Source organism: Xenopus laevis, chromosome 3L (assembly GCF_017654675.1).
Source record: "Xenopus laevis strain J_2021 chromosome 3L, Xenopus_laevis_v10.1, whole genome shotgun sequence".
Classification (NCBI taxonomy): Eukaryota; Metazoa; Chordata; class Amphibia; order Anura; family Pipidae; genus Xenopus; species Xenopus laevis.
The window spans coordinates 98084264-98105548 of NC_054375.1; the positions used below are offsets into that span (position 1 = coordinate 98084264).

The following is a 21285-nucleotide window of genomic DNA, read 5'->3' on the forward strand; positions in this document are numbered from 1 at the left end:
TTTTAGACTGCTTTATACAATAACAGTAGTGAGACAGCAGTAGCAAAGCATAACATAAAAAAATTTTGATTGTGTGCTGTACTTTTATAGATGTCGGTAATCTGTAGGTTCTGGCAAATGCCAGAGGGGCTACTGTAAGTTGCCACAGACAATTACTATTTATTGGGCTGGTGAGGAGCTGTTTGGGCTTCTGTGTGGGCTGCTTGAGCCTCTATGTACCTCAAATGCCTTGGCCTATTTTGAGTCTGTCTCAGTCCAGTCCTGATGGAGGATGATTTTTAGGTTTGTGGAGGCTAATTATAGCAATATTCTACTTTGTTTTTGAATTGTAAAACGGCACACAAATTCATGTAAGTAAAACAAATGCAGTATAAACATGAGGAATCATGCCCCGGCCACAACAGTGCATTAAATGCAGAGCCAATTGCCCTTTCAACATGTGGTAAAATATGTATTACTCATATCTGTGCAGTCCTGAGTTTGATTTTCCTAACAGGCTCTCTTCCACTAGTTCCCGCCCCCTTCTCCCTCCTCTCGTTCTCTGTGGAAAAAAGTGCAGTTCCTAGCGCTGACCATTTTGTGATACGTAACGTTGTTATAAATTAGCGCTTTAAAAGAAGTTTGACCCTGTTGGTTTGGGAAGCCGTCGGTTCAATCTGCCCGTGGGCGGCAGCGGGTAAATTGCCAGTTTCCCAGACTACACTGACTCAGGCTGACTGGTCTTTGTCAGCTCCCAGCAGCCAATGGGAATTGAGTGCCCGTGTGCCTGTGTTCAGTGGCAGTTCTATGTACAGGAGGGGGAAGAGCGATCATGGAGTCCCCTCTGAGTGGGAGGAAGTGAGAGTTTCCTGTGCTTCAGGATCTGTCTGGTAGCAGTGGATCACTCAGGCATTTTCTGGTAAGCATTAGAGAAGCAGGACGGGAAGGGAGCCACTGCTGCAGAACAGTTACAGTATATGGGGCTCAGTTGCTGTTGTATTGGCTGGTTACCGCTTTGATCCCACAGACCTGCCAGGTATGTTTTTTTATCAAGAAACGTCGTCAGATGGTTGTATAGGGTGAATGGGAGGGGATCTTGTTTGGGGCTATTTGTGTAGCGTTTCTTTGTTGTGCCGCCAGGGTGTGTGGCTTGTGCCCGGGGCACTTAATATGGGAGTGTTCGAACAATAGTACAAACTTCTCTCAAATAAAAATAATCTCCCAGGCCCCGAACAGCTATTGGAACCATCACATTTATTCTGTGTATAGCATCTCATTCGCTGATTCATTATCACTGTTGTCCTTATACACCTAATCATTTGCTCTGTGGCCCAGTGATTCAGAGGAAGGAGAGGGAAAAAAGTGGGTTTGTGGTTGTGGCAGCAGATGTACAAAATATACCAGCCCCGTTACACCCACACTGGGAGTCTGGGACACTTTATATACCAGCCCCGTTACACCCACACTGGGAGTCTGGGACACTTTATATACCAGCCCCGTTACACCCACACTGGGACACTTTATATACCAGCCCCGTTACACCCACACTGGGACACTTTATATACCAGCCCCGTTACACCCACACTGGGACACTTTATATACCAGCCCCGTTACACCCACACTGGGACACTTTATATACCAGCCCCGTTACACCCACACTGGGACACTTTATATACCAGCCCCGTTACACCCACACTGGGAGTCTGAGACACTTTATATACCAGCACCGTTACACCCACACTGGGAGTCTGAGACACTTTATATACCAGCACCGTTACACCCACACTGGGACACTTTATATACCAGCACCGTTACACCCACACTGGGACACTTTATATACCAGCACCCTTACACCCACACTGGGACACTTTATATACCAGCACTGTTACACCCACACTGGGACACCCAGAGAAGCATGCTTAGGCAGGCACAAATGTAGCATGGCAGGGAATTCCCAACTTCTGAGGAAAAAGTGTCATCTTTAATATCAAAAATGTGGATTCATTAATCCGTTATCTTTACCCCACGACTGCCATATGCATGTCTATTGTCTAATATATGATGAGTAGTCTTAAACAGGTCTGGACTGGGAGTCAAAAATAGGCTAGGCCCGGACCGGCAATCTGGGAGTCCTGGCAAAAGCAGAGGGGCTGCTTTAGGGCTCTTACTCACGCGCGTTTTTACCTGCGCTCCCCTGCGTTCCATTTTTCGGCGTTCAGCCGCAGGGGAGTGCAGGAATAGACACATTTCATTATTTCAAATGGGGCTTTACTCACACAGGCACATGTAGGCGCCGAATGCAGGTAAAAACGCGCGTCAGTAAGAGCCCTTAAGATGCCTTAAAAATCAGTATTTATTGGGCTGTTTGGGCCTCTGTATACTTGGAATGCCAGGGCTTATTTTCACTCTCAGTCCAGACCTGAAATAGGCCCTAGTGCATAGAGGCCCAAACAGCCCAATAAATAGTGACTGTCTACGGCTTCTTACAGCATCCCCTCTACCATTTGCCAGAACTCCCAGATTACCAGGGCGGACATGATGTTAAAGTGATACTGATTTGACATTTTTAATCTACATTAAAAGTTTCCTATAGGTCATGTTGATCTTTTTTCAGTGATAGTTCTGCTTTTGTAAGTAATTGTCACTTAAAGGTCCTAAACCTGACTGTCCCTTCTTAACCTGTCAGTTAGAGTTTCTAATGCTAACAGACTCCTGCTGCACAAATATGGCAGCCCCACATAGAGGAACATGGGGGTAAGAAAGGTAATTTAAAAGCATCAGGCAAATACTTTTATGGCAACATTATAAATAGCATTCAAAGACAATGTTATGTTAATAAAAAAATAAAATAATAAAAAAAGGTTATTTTCTGATGTCAGTATCTCTTTAAGGGGGTTGTTCACCTTTAGATTGACTTTTAGTATGATGTAGCGAGTGATATTCTGAAACAATTTGCAATTGGTTTTCATTTTTTATTATTTGCAGTTTTTAGGTTATTTATTCAGCAGCTTTTTCAATTTCAGCAACCTGGTTGCTAGGGCCCAATTTACCATAGCAACCATGCATTGATTTCAATGAGAAACTGGAATATGAATAGAGAGGACCTTAAAGGACCAGTAACATCAAAAAAAATTTTTTAAAAATTCGTTAGAAAACAACGAAAAAAAACACCAAGACAAATTAAAATTTCAAAATTGCAAAGCCTTTATTAAGAAATAACTTACTGAAACTCCACTTCCTGTTCTCTTCTGAAACGGCGATATGGCGACCATCCATAGTGCGGTGCTGGATTTGTCCTCCCTGGCTAGCTCCCATAGGCTTCTGACAGCAGGAAGACGGTGCTGGAAAGCAGACGGCTGGATGAAGAGCTGAAGTGTCCAGTGTGTTCCCGGAACATCCTTGTGCAGAGCAGCGCGCCTCTGGGGAGATCTTGCACGGACTCAGCCTCCTACTAACCCGGCCCTGCAGCAGCAGGCGATTCTTAGCGAGTGCCCCATGCGGGTGGCAGGGCACACAGACATCGCAGACATCCCCTCTGGGACGCATCTATCAACACAGGAGCATTACATCGCAGGAGCGTTACAAGCGGTGTGCGGCTGGTGCCGGGCCGGTGTCTGTGTGAGGCGCAAGAGTGAGCGCACACTGACAGCCGCACACTTTTTTGACAGGCAGCAGCAGCACTCGGCCATTCTCATGCACGGATTGCATCGCGCCGCTGCTCGGAAGCCTCCTTAGTACCGCTCTGGAGAGAGGCTGCTGGCATTGTACCGGTTCCAAGTCGGAGCGATAGAGGCTGTCAGTGTGCGCTTACTCTTGCGCCTCACACAGACACCGGCCGGCACCAGCCGCACACCGCTTGTAACGCTCCTGCGATGTAACGCTCCTGTGCTGATAGATGCGTCCCAGAGGGGATGTCTGCGATGTCTGTGTGCCCTGCCACCCGCCTGGGGCACTCGCTAAGAATTGCCTGCTGCTGCAGGGCTGGATTAGTAGGAGGCTGAGTCCGTGCAAGATCTCCCCAGAGGCGCGCTGCTCTGCACAAGGATGTTCCGGGAACACACCGGGCACTTCAGCTCTTCATCCAGCTATCTGCTTTCCAGCACCGTCTTCCTGCTGTCAGAAGCCTATGGGAGCTAGCCAGGGAGGACAAATCCAGCACCGCACTATGGATGGTCGCCATATCCCCGTTTCAGAAGAGGACAGGAAGTGGAGTTTCAGTAAGTTATTTCTTAATAAAGGCTTTGCAATTTTGAAATTTTAATTTGTCTTGGTGTTTTTTTCGTTGTTTTCTAACGAATTTTTTTTTAAAAAAATTTGATGTTACTGGTCCTTTAATAGAGAGATGAGTAATAAAAAGTAGCAATAATGATACATTTATAGCCTTACAGAGCATTTGTCCTTTTAGATGGGGGTCAGTCACCCACTTCTGAAAGCTGGAAAGAGTCAGAAGAAGAAGGCAAATTGTTAAAAAACTATAAAAAAAAAAAAAAAAAGAAAGGACAAAGGAAAAGTTGCTTAGAGTTAGCCATTTTATAACATACTAAAATTAACTTAAAGGGGAATCAACCATTTAATGTCAACCCTTTAGCTTTTTGCTATCTTGTGTGTTTTTTCCTGAATGCCAGTAGCATAGATTCTACATTTCTGGATTATTGTTGGCACCTTTACCACCTGTTTTCTCTTGAATTACAAGTTTCTGATGTTACTTATCACTTATTTCCCCAGTTCCTGATCCTAGAAATACCAGGACATGGCTGCACTGTGCTTGCTACTACTCCTCTCTTTGTCTGGTAAGTCTCACTTTTATCAGGAAAGTTTTGATGTAAAAATAAATTTTTAACAAATGTTAATCTCCCCAAACATACAATAAAACATACATGTAGATTAATAAGATTGTAATAAAAATAATTATAGTGAATGTGATGGATCCTAGGCTGTAAGCCGAGGTCCTGATCTCTGCAAAGCACGGCGGAATATGTTGCTGCTATATAAATAAAGTTTAAATATGATCACCAGTGCAGGAACCCAAAAGCAGCAAATTCGTACTGCTTTAAGTGCTTTTAGCATAGTGAAGACTGTCTGAAATGGTAAATGAAAGTTTGCATGATTATGGTTAATATGAATCTGCCTTGGCTAAATTAGTAATGGTGTCTTATTCATATTATTTTTAACAATGATTATGTAGCAAAATTGGCAAATGTTATCCATAACAACAAATAGGCTGCTAGGGTTCAGTGGCGTAACTAGAAATGATAGGAAACACCTGAAAGGAACAAATTGTGTCCAGAAAGACTACAAAGGAACTGAAAGTGCAATACAAGCTAAATTTCTTGTCTTTTTTTTTTTTCCCACGGCAGACAGAATTTTTTTTTAAAGGGGTTGTTCACCTTCAAATTATTTTTCATTGTGACATACATTCATATTCTGTGACAATTTGCAAATGTTTTCATTTATTATTTTTCGTGGTTTTTCAGTTATTTCTAGGGATGCATCGAATTCTGGATTCGGACAGTATTCGGCCTTTTTCAGCAGGACAAATTAGGATTCTGTTCGGCCTGGATGAAGGATTCAGACGGATCTAATTTGCATATGCAAATTAGGGACAGGGATGGAAATTGTGTGACTTTTTGTCACAAAACAAGGAAGAAAAAAATGTTTTCCCCTCCCACCCCTAATTTGCATATACACATTTGCATATGCAAATTAGGGTTTGGTATTCTGCCGAATCTTTTGCGAAGGCCGATTCCAAAATAGTGGATTTGGTGCATCCCTAGTTATTTCGCTTTTTGTTCCACATCTATCTGGTTGCTAGAGTCTTGTTTACCTTAGCAACCAGGCAGTGGTTTGAATGAGAAACTGAACTGGAATATCAATAGGAGATGTACTGTTTAGAAAGATAAGGAATTAAAAGGCTCAATAAGAAAATTGTAAACTCACAGAGCAATTGTTCTGGCTGCTGGGGTCAGTGACCCCCATTTCAAAGCTGGAAAGATGTAGATAAGGAAGGCAAATAAAAAGCTTAAAAAAAAAAACAAACTCCAAAAAAAAATGAACATCCAAAAGGATATATTAGACCTAACTGTCAATCAAAAACTGACTCCACCTACTGCATGAAGACAATGAAGAGAGACAGGTTGCTCAGAGGGGGATAGTGAATGGTAACTTTTATGTTACAGAATAATTGATTATATTTAGAAATCTCTTATTTCAGCAAGATGTAGCTTATATTAAATTTTAATTTAAAGGAGAACCACCCCTGTACACAGTTGTTTGCTTTTCCCCCACTAGCTAATTTTCAAGCATTTTAATACTCCTAATTTACAATCATTATGGGTGGCACATGTGTTTCCTAGACATTTGGTATAGTGTTGCAGTGATGCATAATATTCAGAACAGGACCATGCACTCTCCCAAAATTTGGCCTATTATTAATCGCCTAAGATGTGGCACAGTGTACTGAAAGTTTCTGAATGAATTCTGTTGTAAAATGTGCCCATAAGATGTATAAAAAGTGTAAATAGGCAAACTATCGTGGCACTGCTTAAAGGATTTTGGTGGCATATTAAATACCAGTCTGTGAGATGAACAGCCAGAAATCTGTATAGGCAGAGGCACAACCACTTCATATTTCACCCCCTGTACTCCCTGGTAGAAGCAGACATCCCCAGTCCGTGACCATGGAATAGCAATTGCTCCTATGGTATATACATTGTGGCATGCTGTGACTGATACTTCATTAAAAGACCAGTAACATAATTTTTTTTTTTTTAAAAGAATTTGTTTTTTTCCATTGTGCAGCGCTCGATTTCTCCTCCCTGCCTTCTATAGGAGATAGCCAGGAAGGAGAAATCGAGCGCCGCACAATGGATCGTCGCCCTGTCGCCGTTCTGAAGAGGAGCGCATGCAGAGATTCGGTAAGTAATTTCTTAATAAAAGCTTTGCGAATTTTTTTATGTTACTGGTCCTTTAAGCTCTGCTCCATCTCTGTGCATGCCACTTGATGTTACTACGCAGTAGACCAAGACTATTCCAGCAAAATACAGTGTATGTTCACTAACTGATCTTAATAGTTGCAATTTGCAAGTGTTTGCTACTGATAAATTCCTATAACCGTCACTTTTATTTCAACTTACTTCAGAGGCCATTGACCTGCGTGTACCAGAGTTACCGGTCATAGGGCTGCTGGATAAAGATGTCATTTTACCCTGTGGATTCACTCCTTCAGAAGGCTTCTCCACCAAGAATCTTAGTGTGTTTTGGAAGTTGCCAAACCAGCAGCAGGACTATGGCTTTGTTTTGGGAGAAGATCTACAAGAAAACCAATCCCCACAATATAAGGACCGAATTGGCCTCTTCCATGAAGAACTGTCCAAGGGCAACATGTCTCTGCTGCTCCAACGAGTCCGACTGACTGATGAAGGCATCTATATCTGCTTTGTTAATGTCCAGAATTCAAGCTCTGCTTCTGTGAGCCTACTGGTTGGGGGTGAGTATAAGAATTGTAATATGTATTTTCTCCCTTACTTAATGAGACTACTTACACACTGTTTGTAAAGCAGATATTTGATCATGCAGTGACATTTGTCAGCCAAGTCATTGAACCTAGGCTATGCTTAATTAAATAAGATGCTGTCACACTGCTCTCACACTCCAGAGACTAATTTGACTTCTACATCATAACTGTTATTTTGGTTTAGTTAAGCAAAGGAAACATGACTTAACTGGATTGTGTGATTGTCCAGACATATAATGTAAATTACACTGATTTTCAGCATTTTTCCATTAGCAGAATTTGTGACAGTTATATTTCAGCAACCATTGTCACATATGCACTAGTGTGGTCTCTCTGTTCTTCCTCCTCCAAAATGCAGCTCCTTTCACCAAGCCTACTTTGCATTTGGAACCCAGTGAAGCACTGAAACCTGGTGATCAAATGACCGTGACGTGCCATACCTATGATGGATACCCAGAAGCCAATATACTCTGGCAAAATGGTGATGGACAAAACATGACCGAAAATGTCACAACTTCACAGGTGGCTAATGAGAAAGGTCTGTTCCATGTCCAGAGTTCTTTAAGTGTCATTCTGGAGACAAGTGATACTTACACCTGCCTTGTATTTAATCCTGTCTTACAAGAGGTGACACATGCATCCCTTACTGTCACTGGTAAGTTTGTAACAGACCTATTATCCAGAGTACCCTTGCCCATTGAACCCTGCTGCTGTAAAGCATTGTGTTGCAAGGATATCTATATTTTGTCACATTTTCAAGTGTTTGTTACAGTGGAAGCCATGTATTATAATTGCCTATTTCTTTCAAAGGTCAGCACCTTTCATTCCCTCCAGTGGTTCTTTGGGTGACCGTGGGGCTATCTATTTGTTTGCTATGTCTGCTGGTTGCTCTGACTTGTGTATGCAGAAAACACCTGAAACAAACATGTGAGGAAGAACAGGAGGATGCAGGTACTATGCTCTCATCTGTTATTCTTGTATAAAGCTGGCATTGTAATTCATTTTTTTCTAGTGAGGATATTACAATGCTCCTGGGGATGTAACATGAGAGAATCATTGGGTGATTTGTGGCAGATATTGTGACATTTTTGTAAAATTCTCTTGTTTCATACAGGAAATGAAGAACATGAGGAAAATGGAGAACTCAAAACGGGTAAAAGCCATGCTATAGTATCCAAAAATATATTGCTTCTTTTTCCTGAAAATCTTTATATCTATTTTTTCATCTGCACCATTTCTTTACATTTATTTTTCCACTGTGGTGATTTAATCACAGCAACTGAGGCAACATTTTCCTACAGTGTTAAGCTATGCAAGTAGCCCCCTGCCTCTATTTTCATCCTGTTTTTCTTTTTTTTTTTTACAAAAAGGGCCCAGGCTAATCAAATAACCTCTGTTTAACACATCAAGATGTATGCATGTGCCCTAGCTTTAAGCTGGCCATAGACGCAATGATCCGATCGTACGAATCAACGTACGATCGGACTTTCCCATCTCCTGACCCACCACTAACCATTCAGATCAAAGTCTTACCATTCCAATCAAATAAAGTAGTAAAAGAACAGATCCGCCAATGTCCTGCCCCTGACAGCAATCGTACGATAGTTATGTCTGACAAAGCTTGTGACAGTCTCCCACTGAAAATCGTACGATCGTCAATACATCGGATCGTTGCGTCTATGGCTAGCTTTAGACTTTCTTAAGTTTGCAATCCTACTTGGTTGACCATTTAAATGAGACATATTGTGTGGAAAAACAAGAATCGGAATCAGCAGCTAGGCGGACCTGTTAGGAAAACGAAGCCTGACTTTGTTTGTGTGTTTGATTGTCTCTCCCCCTCCTACTGTGCTTCTGGTAGTGACCCTTCATAGAAACCCGTGCAGTGACCGTAGCAGATCTATAGGGAGCTCCGTTGAAGGGGACATTTTTAAAGATTATATTTTTTAACCCTAAATAAAGCCAGCACCATACAGTATTCTTTGTTTCCTATACAATTAGGGGATTTTTATTTTTCCTATATGGATCCCTATCCTTCTAATATATTCTCTTTCCAATCCTTGTTCTCTTGTTTTCCAGCCATGCAGCCTCTCAAAGTGACTTCAGCTGGAGAGGGTAAGGCTACTTCCTCAACACTTCCTGTCCATGCTTTGTCTTTTTCCTGTGGCACAGTGTTTTATATAAACAAGTATCTCCATTATAAAGGTTCACAGATCATGTTACAGGATGCAGATGTGTGCTTTAAAGCTGTCATGTTAAGACTGTGATGCTTATAAAACAATTGCTTTTTTATGGTAAAATAATCTAGTCAAAATATACTGAGCACTAGCATAACATTTCAGTCATTCTAACTTCAAATATTTTGTTTAATTTTTGTTTAGTACTGACAAATGTGTTTAGTACTGACAAATGTAGTTTTTGGTTTACAACGTTTGCTTTTTAGAGCCTTGTCATTCCTATGACTGGTGCCTGCATTCTACATTCTGTTTTTGCATTGCTTTTAGTAATATCCGGTTGTGCCAAACCCTCTAGGCAAGACATTCGTCATTAAATTTCATTGTTACACAATGTTAAACAAAGACTAATGGCAGGTTTAAACTAGACAAAGATCTATAAGCACCACATGAATTATTATACAGTATTCTTTAGAAACAAAGTCAAGATCTAATGAAAAGAGGCTTTTACTTCATTCTTTTCGGTCACACTTATCCAAATATTTTCCTGTTTTTCTGCCATATTTTGTAAGATCCCTAAGACAATGTCATATTGAAGGTGTAGGTATAAAAAAAAAACACCTGGCTTCAGTGCTGCTACACATATCTCAGACTTGTTTATCATAATTTGCCCCATTTAACCTAATATAAGATTGCCTGTAGGCTTCTTTTTTGGAGCTTGTATATCTATGCTTATTTCTTGGAAAAGTTCTTTCCAAGAAAGATTGTTCGTTTCAATACACACGTGTAGAGCTGAATTGTCAGATACAGGTAGAAACAATAGAATTGTACCTGTATCTAATGATTCAGCAGTAACAATGGCTGATCTTTGGGTGCCTTCAAATGCAAAGGGGGGTTGTGGGAGCACTCCCATGCTAAGTAAAAATGTATTTAAGTATTGGGGAAGTGCTACCGACATAGCCAAATTGGTCAGTGCACATTCCCTGGGCCCCTGTCCAAGTAATTCAGTATATATGCAAGTGCATGTGTTCACAAAGACAGGGTTTTTTTTTAGTTACACAGTTATAATCATAAAGTTGATAAGCCACCATACCACATCAAGGTAAAACCCACACAGTGGTCCCTAACTTGTTTACCTCTCATAAATTTACCTGTCATAAATGTAACAATTATGATCTTTCTTAGTTAGTTTCAATACACAAGTGTAGAGCTGAATCGTCAAGATATACAGGTAGAAACAATAGAATTCTACCTGTATCTGACGATTCAGCACTAACAATGGCCGATGTTTGGGTGCCGTCAAGGCACCCGGTCAAAATTTTCCGTCCAGCCTGATCGACGAGCTGACAGATATCCAAGTCTTCTGCCGATATTGGTCGGCTCTTTTCCCACCATACACACACTGAATATCGTACGAAAATTCATTTGTACGATATTATCTATGCATCTATGGCCACCTTTAGCCTACAAGTGGATTACACTGGGGACCATGTAGATCCACAACTTATCCTTTTATCCAGTCTGTTTGGACCTGGGGTTTTCCCAATATAATTGTTTCTCCTCCAATAACGATTATTTATATCTCCGTTATAATTAAGTACAATGTAATGTTTTATTATTACAGAGAGAATCAATTATTTGATTAAGATGGATTCTATGGGAGATGGCCTTACCGTATTTCTTAACTTTCTGGATAGTGGGTTTTCAGATAATGGAGCCTATAACTGCCAACGTGCTCATTTAGGGGCAGATTTAGAAAAACGTGAGATTAGAGTGTACTGTAAAAAAATTCCCCCACTTTCTATTCATTTCTGTGGGATTTTTAGAAGCATATTTAACAATGAACGAATGCAATTCTAAAAATCCCATAGGAATGTTTTGATAAATATGCCCCTTAGTCTCTGGCCACATTGATAATTGACTTTGTCAGCCCTCCTGTACTGTCACTGTACTGAAATGACTTTTAGTAAGTTCTAAAGCCTTACATGAAAGTGGTGTAATCCAATGTCAATGGGCAGTGGAAACTGATACTTGATAAGTCTAACTTTTTCCCCTGTCTTTCAGATGATGATGATGATGCACCAGATTTAGAATAAGGCAACGTGAAGTTGCAGGCATTATTGTATGTGCATTACTCAAAAATGACGAAAGGGCTCAAAACTACAACACACTGGAAACCGTTTAGGTTTTTCACTGAAGATCTTCACTGAACTCGTTTTCTACATCAAAGGATGCTGCCTGATGTGTCCTGCTTTTATACCTTCTCAATCAATTTATTACAGTATTTTTTTTTATTTAACGCTTTTTATAAGAATGTAATTGTTTTTAAAGGAGGGGATTTGCAGAGTAAATGTACCCTCTGTTTTTAAAGGAACCTGAAACACATTCTGGAGCAGCATATCTTAAAGCATTTTATGAGAAAGTGCTAAATGGTACAGGCAACTGCTTCCCATCAGAAGGAATGCCAAGAACTGTGTGGAAGGTGGCAGCCCTCTTTATTTCCAGAAGACCTTTATGATTTATTGTTGTAACATTTCAGCAATTTTTATTGATTGCTTATGATTCAGAATGGTGCATAGTTAAAGGTGTTCAGCAACCCCCTTCCATTCTGACTGCGGATCATTGGATGAATATGAGCCATTTTGATGTTGCCAAATGTCTGAAAGATGAGGAACACATGAAGCAGATCTGAACTGACCTGATCTGATTTCTCAGTACCTTGAATGCAGCCAGGGGATGTTTGTGCTACCTAATTATATAAAAGAATGAGACTGTAAAGATTGTATTATTTCCTTCTAAAAATCTGCTGGCCAGATAACAAGGAGGAATTCACAAATGTATTTGTGCCTTAATCTGTAGAATCCATAACCTGCCCTGTCAAGAACCATGGTGCAAAATACAATTCATGTTAGTAGAATTTTTTTTTTAATGTTTTATTTATTTTGCTGCAGACTCTATTTACACTGGTAAAGGCAACACATAGCTGCCATCTCGCCCTCTCTGTATGCCATTGTTATATAGATCCCTGCTACCTTCTGACAAATGCAAGTAATTAAAAGCGCTGCAGATAATGTTTTATTGAGTTATTCTTTTGTTAAAATTGTGCATGAATACTTGAATATACAGGTAGATGTGTTTGCAATGTTACATTTGTATGTGTTTGTATATGGTATATGCTCTGTTAGGCTGACCTGCTTAAAAAAACAAACAAACATTATTTAAAGGGGAAGTAAACCCAATGTGAAGGGAATGAATATGCTTTATGGTAAATTTACTGTTTGCCTATTACTGTAATCACAAACAATCTTGAGCTAAACTGGAAAATGAATCTAATCATGATTGGTCCTTGCATGACATCTAATGGGATTACACATATCCAATACCCTTCACTCTTTGTTGGCACTGTTTTAGTAGAAGTTCATTGGACACAGTAGTATCATACTTGAAAGAAAATTAATTCAGCTAGTTCTCTAGGCATGCATGGTGTTACTTTTAAACCCCCAAAGGAAAGTAAAAAACAAGTTAACAAAAAATAAAAACCTCACCCAGTTGGTGGTGCAAATTAATGTAGCAGGTATTCTCCAAAGCTGTCTGGTTCAGAGATGGACTATAATGGTATAGTTTATATACAGGACTATTATTTATAGACAATGTTGAAGACATAGAATGTTTCGTATAAGACGGACACTAGGTTATACAATCCATGATAATTGTTTAAGAAAGTTCAGTGTGTAATAACATGCCTAATACTTGCAGCAAAGACTTATCCCTGCTGTACAGGGAATGTACCGGTTATAGGTGTAGCTATCCGGACTTTTCAAGCAAAATAGAACATGGAGCAATCACATAGTAGAAAAGGGTAAGTGTGCAACGTGCCTCTGACCCCACCACTCCTGACTGACCAGACCCCCCCTATACTACAAGACCCATCCAGGCTGCAAGTTGCTTTCTTATCTGATATGGTAGGAAGAAATGTCTAATGTATTCCCAAAATGAAGACTTCTCTGCTAACGGACAAAGACAGTAGGACTCATTTCGAAATGGTAAGATAAATGAGAGATAAACATCTAGAATATGCAATGGTGATAAAACATTTCTTCCTATCACCACATGCCAATTAGCTACAGTAGAAAATAGAAATAAACCATGGCTCCTTGTATACAAGCTGGAGTGCAGGGAAACAGAAAGTTTAGAAAATGTGGTTATGTGAAATTAAAAAGTTTTTTTTTTTTTTTATTACAGTAATACATGTAGCTGGAAGTGGTTGTACATTATGTCATTTAACAGTAAATAAATGGGAGATTTTTCTGTGTAACAGACCTCACTGTACAAGCTGAAATAGACTTTTGGTTATTAAGGTTTTAAAATAGATTCCTCCCCTCCCTTTCTTTCTTCTCTTTCAGCACAAATGATGTTGCCTCCGGTTTTAAGGCGAGTACCCAATCTGAGCTGGTAAAACGCATGACTTGTGGATGCAGTTCACATGTCTCTTAAGGGCTGGTAGGTTAATAGTAGAGACTGGAGAAGAAAAATACAGAAGGCAAGAAAGAGCAGAAGAATAAAAAAGTAGGGAGGTGAATCTATTTTATTTTGCAATGTAAATAGTTGGGCAATGTTCACTTCAGCCAGCAGGAGACACCAACCCTAGGGTAATATCGCTGCAGGAATCTGTATAAGACAGTGCATGACTGGCCTAAGAATATCAAGTGGGAAGACGGGCATCTGCAAAGCCAGACTGGATGGGAGGCTGTACCTTGAATGCTTAGAAGTGAGATAGGAGTTGCGGTAACGTCTGACTCTAGGACTGAGAGCACTCTGTGGTCCTGACGAGGAGTATTTGGGGAAGAGCACCAGGTGATCGTGTGCCAGTTAGGGAGAGTTCAGGGTGAGGTTAGGCGCTGTAGTGAAACTGTTTCGGAGACGCTAATGCACTCTATGCTGGACACCACAGGGGCAATGGCTAATGAACTCTGCCAGTGCATTTCCACATGCTGGGGCATTGTAGACTTAAAGGAGAACGAAAGCTTGACTAAAGAATTAGGCTAGAAATCTTGTAAATTATCTTTGGGGCTTCTACACCAGCCAAAGGCAACCAGCCCTTTAACAGCAAAGATCTGTACTTCCAAATATGCCTCAGTAGCTCCCCATCTTCTTTTCTGCTGCTTTTCTGCACATGCTCTGTGCTGCTTTCTGTTACTGTGGTTAGTGACCGACTCAAGAATATACAGCACATTGCTGCTATTGAGAAGCTGAAATGTTAGGCTGGTGCAATAAGTATATAAAATATGACATATTTAGACATATTCATTTTTATGGTTTAGTTCTTAAAGGGAGGGAAAGAAAGCTATGTATGTGAGAGCGAGAGCATCCTCCAGAGAAATGTTTAATTGTGTAGCTGAGATTCTCTGAATCTGCCTTGCAGTGCTCTGGATTGTAAACTGCTAAGGCTGCCTTTATTCATTGTAACAGTTATACAGATATGCCTAATCCTTGCGGCAAAGACCTATCCCATCCCTGTTGCCTTGCTGGGAGTGTACCAGTTATGGGTACCAACTTTACAAGTAAAATAGAGCACAGAGCAACCATATAGTGGAAAAGGGCAAGTGTGCAACGTGCCTCTTGGATACGTAGCAGTGACTCCGAGACCCCACCACTCCTGACTATAAAGTTACTACATTTCTGGATGTCTGTCCATGCATTTACTTTTTGTTTATACATTTTAAAAACAGCAGGGCTTCAAGGGAAACTATACCCCTTCACATTGCAGGCCTCTAAAACATATGAATAAAAATATACATTTCTAGTATTTACCATTGGATGGTCCCTTGTAAAAAAACTGATATTTTAAAGGGATACTGTCATAGGAAAAAAAATGTTTTTCAAAACACACAAGTCTATAGTGCTGCTCTAGCAGAATTCTGCACTGAAATCCGTTTCTCAAAAGAGCTGATTTTTTTTTACATTTCATTTTGAAATCTGACATGGGGCTGGAGATACTGTCAGTTTCCCAGCTGCTCCCAGTCATATGACTTGGCTCTGATAAAGTCACTATTTACTGTTGTACTGCAAGTTGGAGTGATAACACCTTCTCCCTCCCCCCCAGCAGTCTAACAACAATGGGAAGGTAACGAGATAGCAGCTCCTTAACACAAGATAATAGCTTCCTGGTAGATCTAAGAACAGCACTCAATAGTAAAATCCAGGTCCCACTGTGACACATTCAGTTACATTGAGTAGGAGAAAAAGCAGCCTGCCAGAAAGCAGTTCCATCCTAAAGTGCAGGCTCTTTCTGAAAGAACATGACCAGGTAAAAGGACCTAAGATGGCTGCCTACACACTAATATTACAATTTAAAAAAAAAAACTACACTTGCTGGTTCAGGAATGAAATGTATATTGTAGAGTGAATTATTTGCAGTGTAAACAGTTTAATTTAGAAATAAAAACATCATACAAATCATGACAAAATGCCTTTAAGTACTAAAGTCTGCCTCGTAATGTTTCACTCCACTTTTTACACAGCATGATAAATAGACCCCATAATGTAGGTTTCATCAGCCAATGTATGGACAGAGTTGTGTGTACCTATAGTGCTTCTTGTTACAGTTAGAACTTCCTTTATATCCAGTCAGGTGATCTGAGTGAGCAACACACAGCATTGCAAAATGGTGGCACAAGGTAAAAGGTGTAAATGGGCAATATTTACTGATATGGATATGCCAGTTTTCTTAAAAAATTTTAATAGGCCACAACAAAGGGAGCAGCCCCGTGTATTTTGAAATGTCAGATTTACATTGTATATTTTCCCGAATTCTGTGCAAGTTGAAAAGTACTTTCATCTTGTGCCAAAACTCTTCTTAATCTAACTTGCAGTTCTTCAAACAGAAATTCAAAAGGCATAAGTCCCAGTTCATCTAAATGCCATAAATCATTGGTAGTGGGCTACATTTAAGATATTATTATTACTACAAATTTATGAAGCACCAAATGTTATGCAACTTTGAAATAAAAACTGACCGCGTTACTGTATACATGTACTAAGAAATTGCTATATACCCAAAGTTACCAATTAAGAGGGCTCGGTAGTGCAAAGGCACCAGGACCAATGATATATTTATTATAACTACCCTTATTATAATAAGGGTGTGAGGCTGTTGAGGTTTGCATGTAATATGTACTATTCTTGAATAAGGCTGGTAAAATGACATAATGAGCTTGAGACAGAAATGTTTATCACTATAATTGATATTCCATTACGCTTGCTCTTGGATTAAATGGTTAAATAATCCATACTAAGATGCTTTCAAGTGCCCACAATAAAAAAAAATTATATGCTGCATATTACATATTCCATTGGTTGTATGGCAGACTTTGCAATATTCGTCTTGTATCAATTATGCAAGAAAGACTCATGATTTGGGGTTAATACTGTGGAGTTTATTTTTTTTTCAGAGCTGGTAATTGTTTGGTGGTTGCTTACTGTTATCTTGAGTTATTTCCATTGTTTTATTGCAGTGCTGATACCACCACTAAGTGTAAGGTTAGATCTCCACTATTTCTAAAATCGTGTATTCCTATAATTCTTTTTGTGAATTAATAAGGGCGTTTAAATGTTTTAAAAGTGATACTAACACTTTCAAGGTACTTTGGTCAAGTGTATCCCTGGGGCTCATCATCCTTGAAGGAAATTTTTGTGAAAGGGTGCTATTACAGGCTCTACAGTGCCTTCCAGCACTATTGGAACAAGTGTGTAACAAGCATTATGTTTGCATCGCTTGTACATTCACAAAAACTAAATTAGAATCATAGGTCCTGAGAGTATTGTACTTGTACTGTTTTTTTTTGCACAGCCTACACTATGCTACTAAGCAGAACAGGTTTCCTTTTGGAGTATATATACCAGCAAAGAAAATGATGTATGTGATTTGCCATAGGGCTGTGGATACCTGCTATATTGTCCAGTAGTATCCAAGTCTGCTACTGTTGTCTCCCATTTATTTACTTTAAATGGGACATGTGTGACAGCAGTTATAATAATGTGCCCACTTATGAATCGGAGGAGGCAGTGGCTGTTCCAGGTACTTTTCTGTTGGTATTTATCAGAATAGGAATGCATAGCCATAGAAAGTAGGTGGAATTTCCTGTGTTAAACCCTAATTTGACATTTTGATGAATCTGCTTGAAATGTATATGTCTTTATGGAATTCCAGTTTCTTTTCTACCTTGAAAACCTAAAATTATAGGATACTGAGTGCTGGGGAGAGTGGGAGTAACTCTTGTGATGATTTGATGTGTCCGATGATACATCTTTTGCTGGGGGATATTTATATGTGTTTAACCTTCTAAAATACTATACTTTACCTTGTGGGTGGCTGTGTGTGAAGATTGCTGTTTTTATTCTAGCCTCTGATTATTTTGTTGTCTTGCCTTGTGTCCCTGCTGTTTTCTTTCACTGCAACTTTTATATAACTTTGGTTTAAAAACTAATCAAAGTCTTATATTGGTTCTCTATGCAGAGACCGCTTCTATCAGTTAAAGGACATGTAAAGGCGACTTTTTTCTACCATGTATACAAGTTAGGTATATCTTCCCCACCCAAGTCACATCATTTGTACTGCATTTACCCCCTCCATTTGCCAGCACCATCACATTTTCCTAAAACAAATAGCAGCTTTCACCCAGTGGCCATTTTCCCTCTGACACATCATCAGTAACATTGACATCTGCAAACAAGACATGCATGCTGTAAAGTTCATGCAATGCATAATGCAGGTTTACACACTTTAATAAAAAGTTCTGCTGTGGTTGAGCACGTAATGGTTAAACTGAGCTCAGTAGAGGTGGTTAGGAGAAAAAAAATTGTATACGAGGGAGGTAATTTGGCTGATGAGAACAGGGAAAAAGCAGATATTCCAAACTGTTATTCTTTGAGGAACCAGCAAATTAAGACTTAATTTTTAATAGACCCAATCTAAATAATTTAACCATTGATGGCTGTTTGACTCAGGAGGAAATTCAAAAGAGACTAGAACATGTGAAAGTAAGATTCAGGACTGGATGGTTTTCATCCCAGGGTACTAAATGAGCCCAGCTCAGTGATTGCCAAAATACTTTACTTAATTTTTCAGAATTCATTGATGTCTGGTATAATGCTGAGAGATTGGTAAATTGCTAATGTGCAATTATTCAAAAGGGGATTCAACTCTAAGCCTGAAAACAGAAGGCCTGTTAGTTTGACATTCGTGATTAGGGATGATATACTTGTGTACATTACAAATCATAATACCTTTTGTGCCTGCATCGTTATAAGTGCAGTAGCTCTCGCCATACTAATTTAAAGGGGACCTGTCACCCAGAGATAACAAGTTGTATAATTAAAGTCCTTTTTAAATTAAACATGAAACCCAAATTCTGTTTTTATTAACAGTTATAAACTCGTTTTAAACTCTCTGCTGTCAATCACATATTGTCTGCCCCTCCCTTTATGGATTAGGCATAGAATCAGGGCAAGCAAATACTTTCACTTTCCATTCTGCACTTCCTAGAAGTCACTGCACTCCTCACATTCCCCCTCTGTCTTCAACATCTAATTGTGTAGCCAGTGCATGGGCATGGACATCAGGTCCCCTTTTCTGGCATATAAGATGTTGGCATGATTTACAGTAACTGTCCGCAAAAAGTCTGCTGCCTTCCTGATTTCCAGTACTAAAAGTAGCAAGATTGAAATAATTTATACAATGTAAGTGAAGTTTATTTTGCTTGACTAACATCATAAAATAGAATTTGGAATTGTATGTTAGGGTGATGGTTCCCCCTTTAATTACCTTTTTTGAGGAGATGAACAGCAACCTAGACATTAGGGGCAGCAGTGAATGTGATCTACTTAGATTTTGCTACCACACAGACGGTTACTGATTGGCCTGGAACATAAAAATTGTACTAGTTGAAGGATAGTTTATAAAGTGGTGGCAAATGAAACATTTTTCAATTGGACCAGTGTTAGTGGAGTTGTCAGTCCTTGGTCCTTTGACCTTGATGTTGGCATTGTAAGTACAGTCTTCGTTTTGCTAATGATACTAAACTGTGCAAAACTAGAAGTTCAATGCAGGATGTTGCCACTCTGCTACCTTATTAAAGAGGATGTACACATTTTGCAGTGTGGTAGGACTTTGCAAATGAAGAACATTACCCAATAAAATCATTTAAAAAATTTAAAATAAGGAAGGGCTGATGCAAATGCCCTTGACTGGGATGCAATGTAACTCTGTGAAACCAGTCAAACCCAGTTGAAGCCTGCACTCACCTCACTCACTATTTTGTATGAAATGATACTGAATATATTCTGGCTAATGGACATATGGCTTAGCAAATACTTATTATAAGTTCTTGGAAAAAGCTGGACAGAATTGTTTAAGAGATTCCAAACATCAACTGAATTCTGATCCTACACTTCATATCATTTTATTTTTCTTCCCCTTTTCCCATTTGCTTGAGGTATGTTTCTAAATAGCTGGAAATTATTAACCTTAAAATAAACATTTTAAATCAGGAAGTTTGCTCAACTACTTCACTTTAACATTGTTTATATACATAATGCATGAATCTCTGTTAATACCAACATTACCATTACAGCCTTGCAGACTCCCTGCCTAAGTGTTATCTCTGCCCTCCCCGTTATTCTGTGCAGTGCATTATCTTTCAAAGTCATCGCTTCCATCTACCCATTAACAGACTACAAAATTTCAAGTACACATAAGCCTAAATAACCCCACATAGGCCCAAAAATACTGTCTGTCTATGGGATCTTACAATAGCCCCTGTGTTTTTTGCCAGAATCTACAGATCTGCCAGTCTGCACCGGCTCTCCCCTTTGGTACTTAAAATGATTAAAATACCAACTCATTAAAGCATTCAGTTAGTAATTTGCATTGGGATTGTAGCTGAGACCATACTCTCTGACTGTATTATCTTGTGGAATCATTATTGGTGCTAAGAAGGTAGATGAAATAGAACTCTGTGTCACTTCACATGATTGTGACACTGGATATTTGATTATATCACTGATGGCTTTTTCTGTGATCTGTCAACCAGGAAGAATTTTAGCCAATTAAGAACTCTGCCTTTAGTCATCCGAATTCTTTTAAATGCCTGATTCATATTTTATGATCTAGGCCATCGAATACAGAAGAGAGATCAAGGAGAATGAACACATAATACACCCTTCTGTCTCTTCCAATGAGGCCAATCATTCATTACATGTGCCAGTGTGTTTCTATTCCATTCTGTCTCTGGAATCCTTATTTCAATAAGTTAGCACAGTTCCTAGTTTAGGTGAGGTGAGTTGTGGGAGAAGCACCACATGAGTATATCCAATCAAGAACAATTTTTAAGAATGAAATGCCTACTAAAACCAACCAGAAATTAATAACCTGGTTGCTATGATTCTACTTACACTAGTTGTCAGTGTGGCCTGGGCCCCCTGGCAAATTTCGCTTGAAATCGCAAGTGACCCCGGTGTGTGCAAAAAAAATGCTAAAAGATGTTGGGTGACTCAAGCAAACCAAACACCCCCATGGCTGCGGGGTCAGCTTCCTCTGTAGTTATGCCAGGGCTAATTGTCTTG

The 21285-nt window shown here is 39.6% G+C and overlaps 1 protein-coding gene and 1 long non-coding RNA gene across 5 annotated transcripts; one reads left to right on the forward strand and one right to left on the reverse strand.

Annotated features, from left to right (window-relative positions):
- The first annotated feature begins 568 nt into the window (after positions 1-568).
- On the forward strand, positions 569-12734 carry cd276.L (CD276 molecule L homeolog). 4 transcript variants are annotated; one of them, XM_041586679.1, is made up of 8 exons: positions 569-1015; positions 4705-4769; positions 7118-7465; positions 7851-8030; positions 8303-8443; positions 8607-8645; positions 9569-9604; positions 11728-12734. In XM_041586679.1, the coding sequence occupies exons 2-8, from the start codon at positions 4730-4732 to the stop codon at positions 11757-11759; spliced, it is 816 nt and encodes a 271-aa protein (XP_041442613.1). In that variant the 5' UTR covers positions 569-1015; positions 4705-4729; the 3' UTR covers positions 11760-12734. The 4 variants fall into 4 exon arrangements, with proteins under 4 accessions (XP_041442613.1, XP_041442612.1, XP_018108393.1 ...); XM_041586678.1 differs by having other exon boundaries at positions 574-1015; positions 7851-8147; positions 11731-12734; XM_018252904.2 differs by having other exon boundaries at positions 577-1015; positions 7851-8147.
- Positions 11890-13185, reverse strand: LOC121401540. The gene is made up of 2 exons (XR_005966332.1): positions 13047-13185; positions 11890-13008 (listed from the first exon to the last, which is right to left on the reverse strand). It is a non-coding gene; the product is annotated as an uncharacterized LOC121401540 (long non-coding RNA).
- Between the last annotated feature and the right edge of the window lie 8100 nt (positions 13186-21285).

Coding starts and splice junctions, on each gene's coding strand:
- cd276.L (XM_018252904.2), top strand. CDS start 4,730: ATGGCTGCACTGTGCTTGCTACTACTCCTCTCTTTGTCTG. Junction 8,148..8,302: donor TGCATCCCTTACTGTCACTG/GTAAGTTTGTAA, acceptor TTTCTTTCAAAG/GTCAGCACCTTTCATTCCCT. Junction 8,444..8,606: donor GGAAGAACAGGAGGATGCAG/GTACTATGCTCT, acceptor TGTTTCATACAG/GAAATGAAGAACATGAGGAA.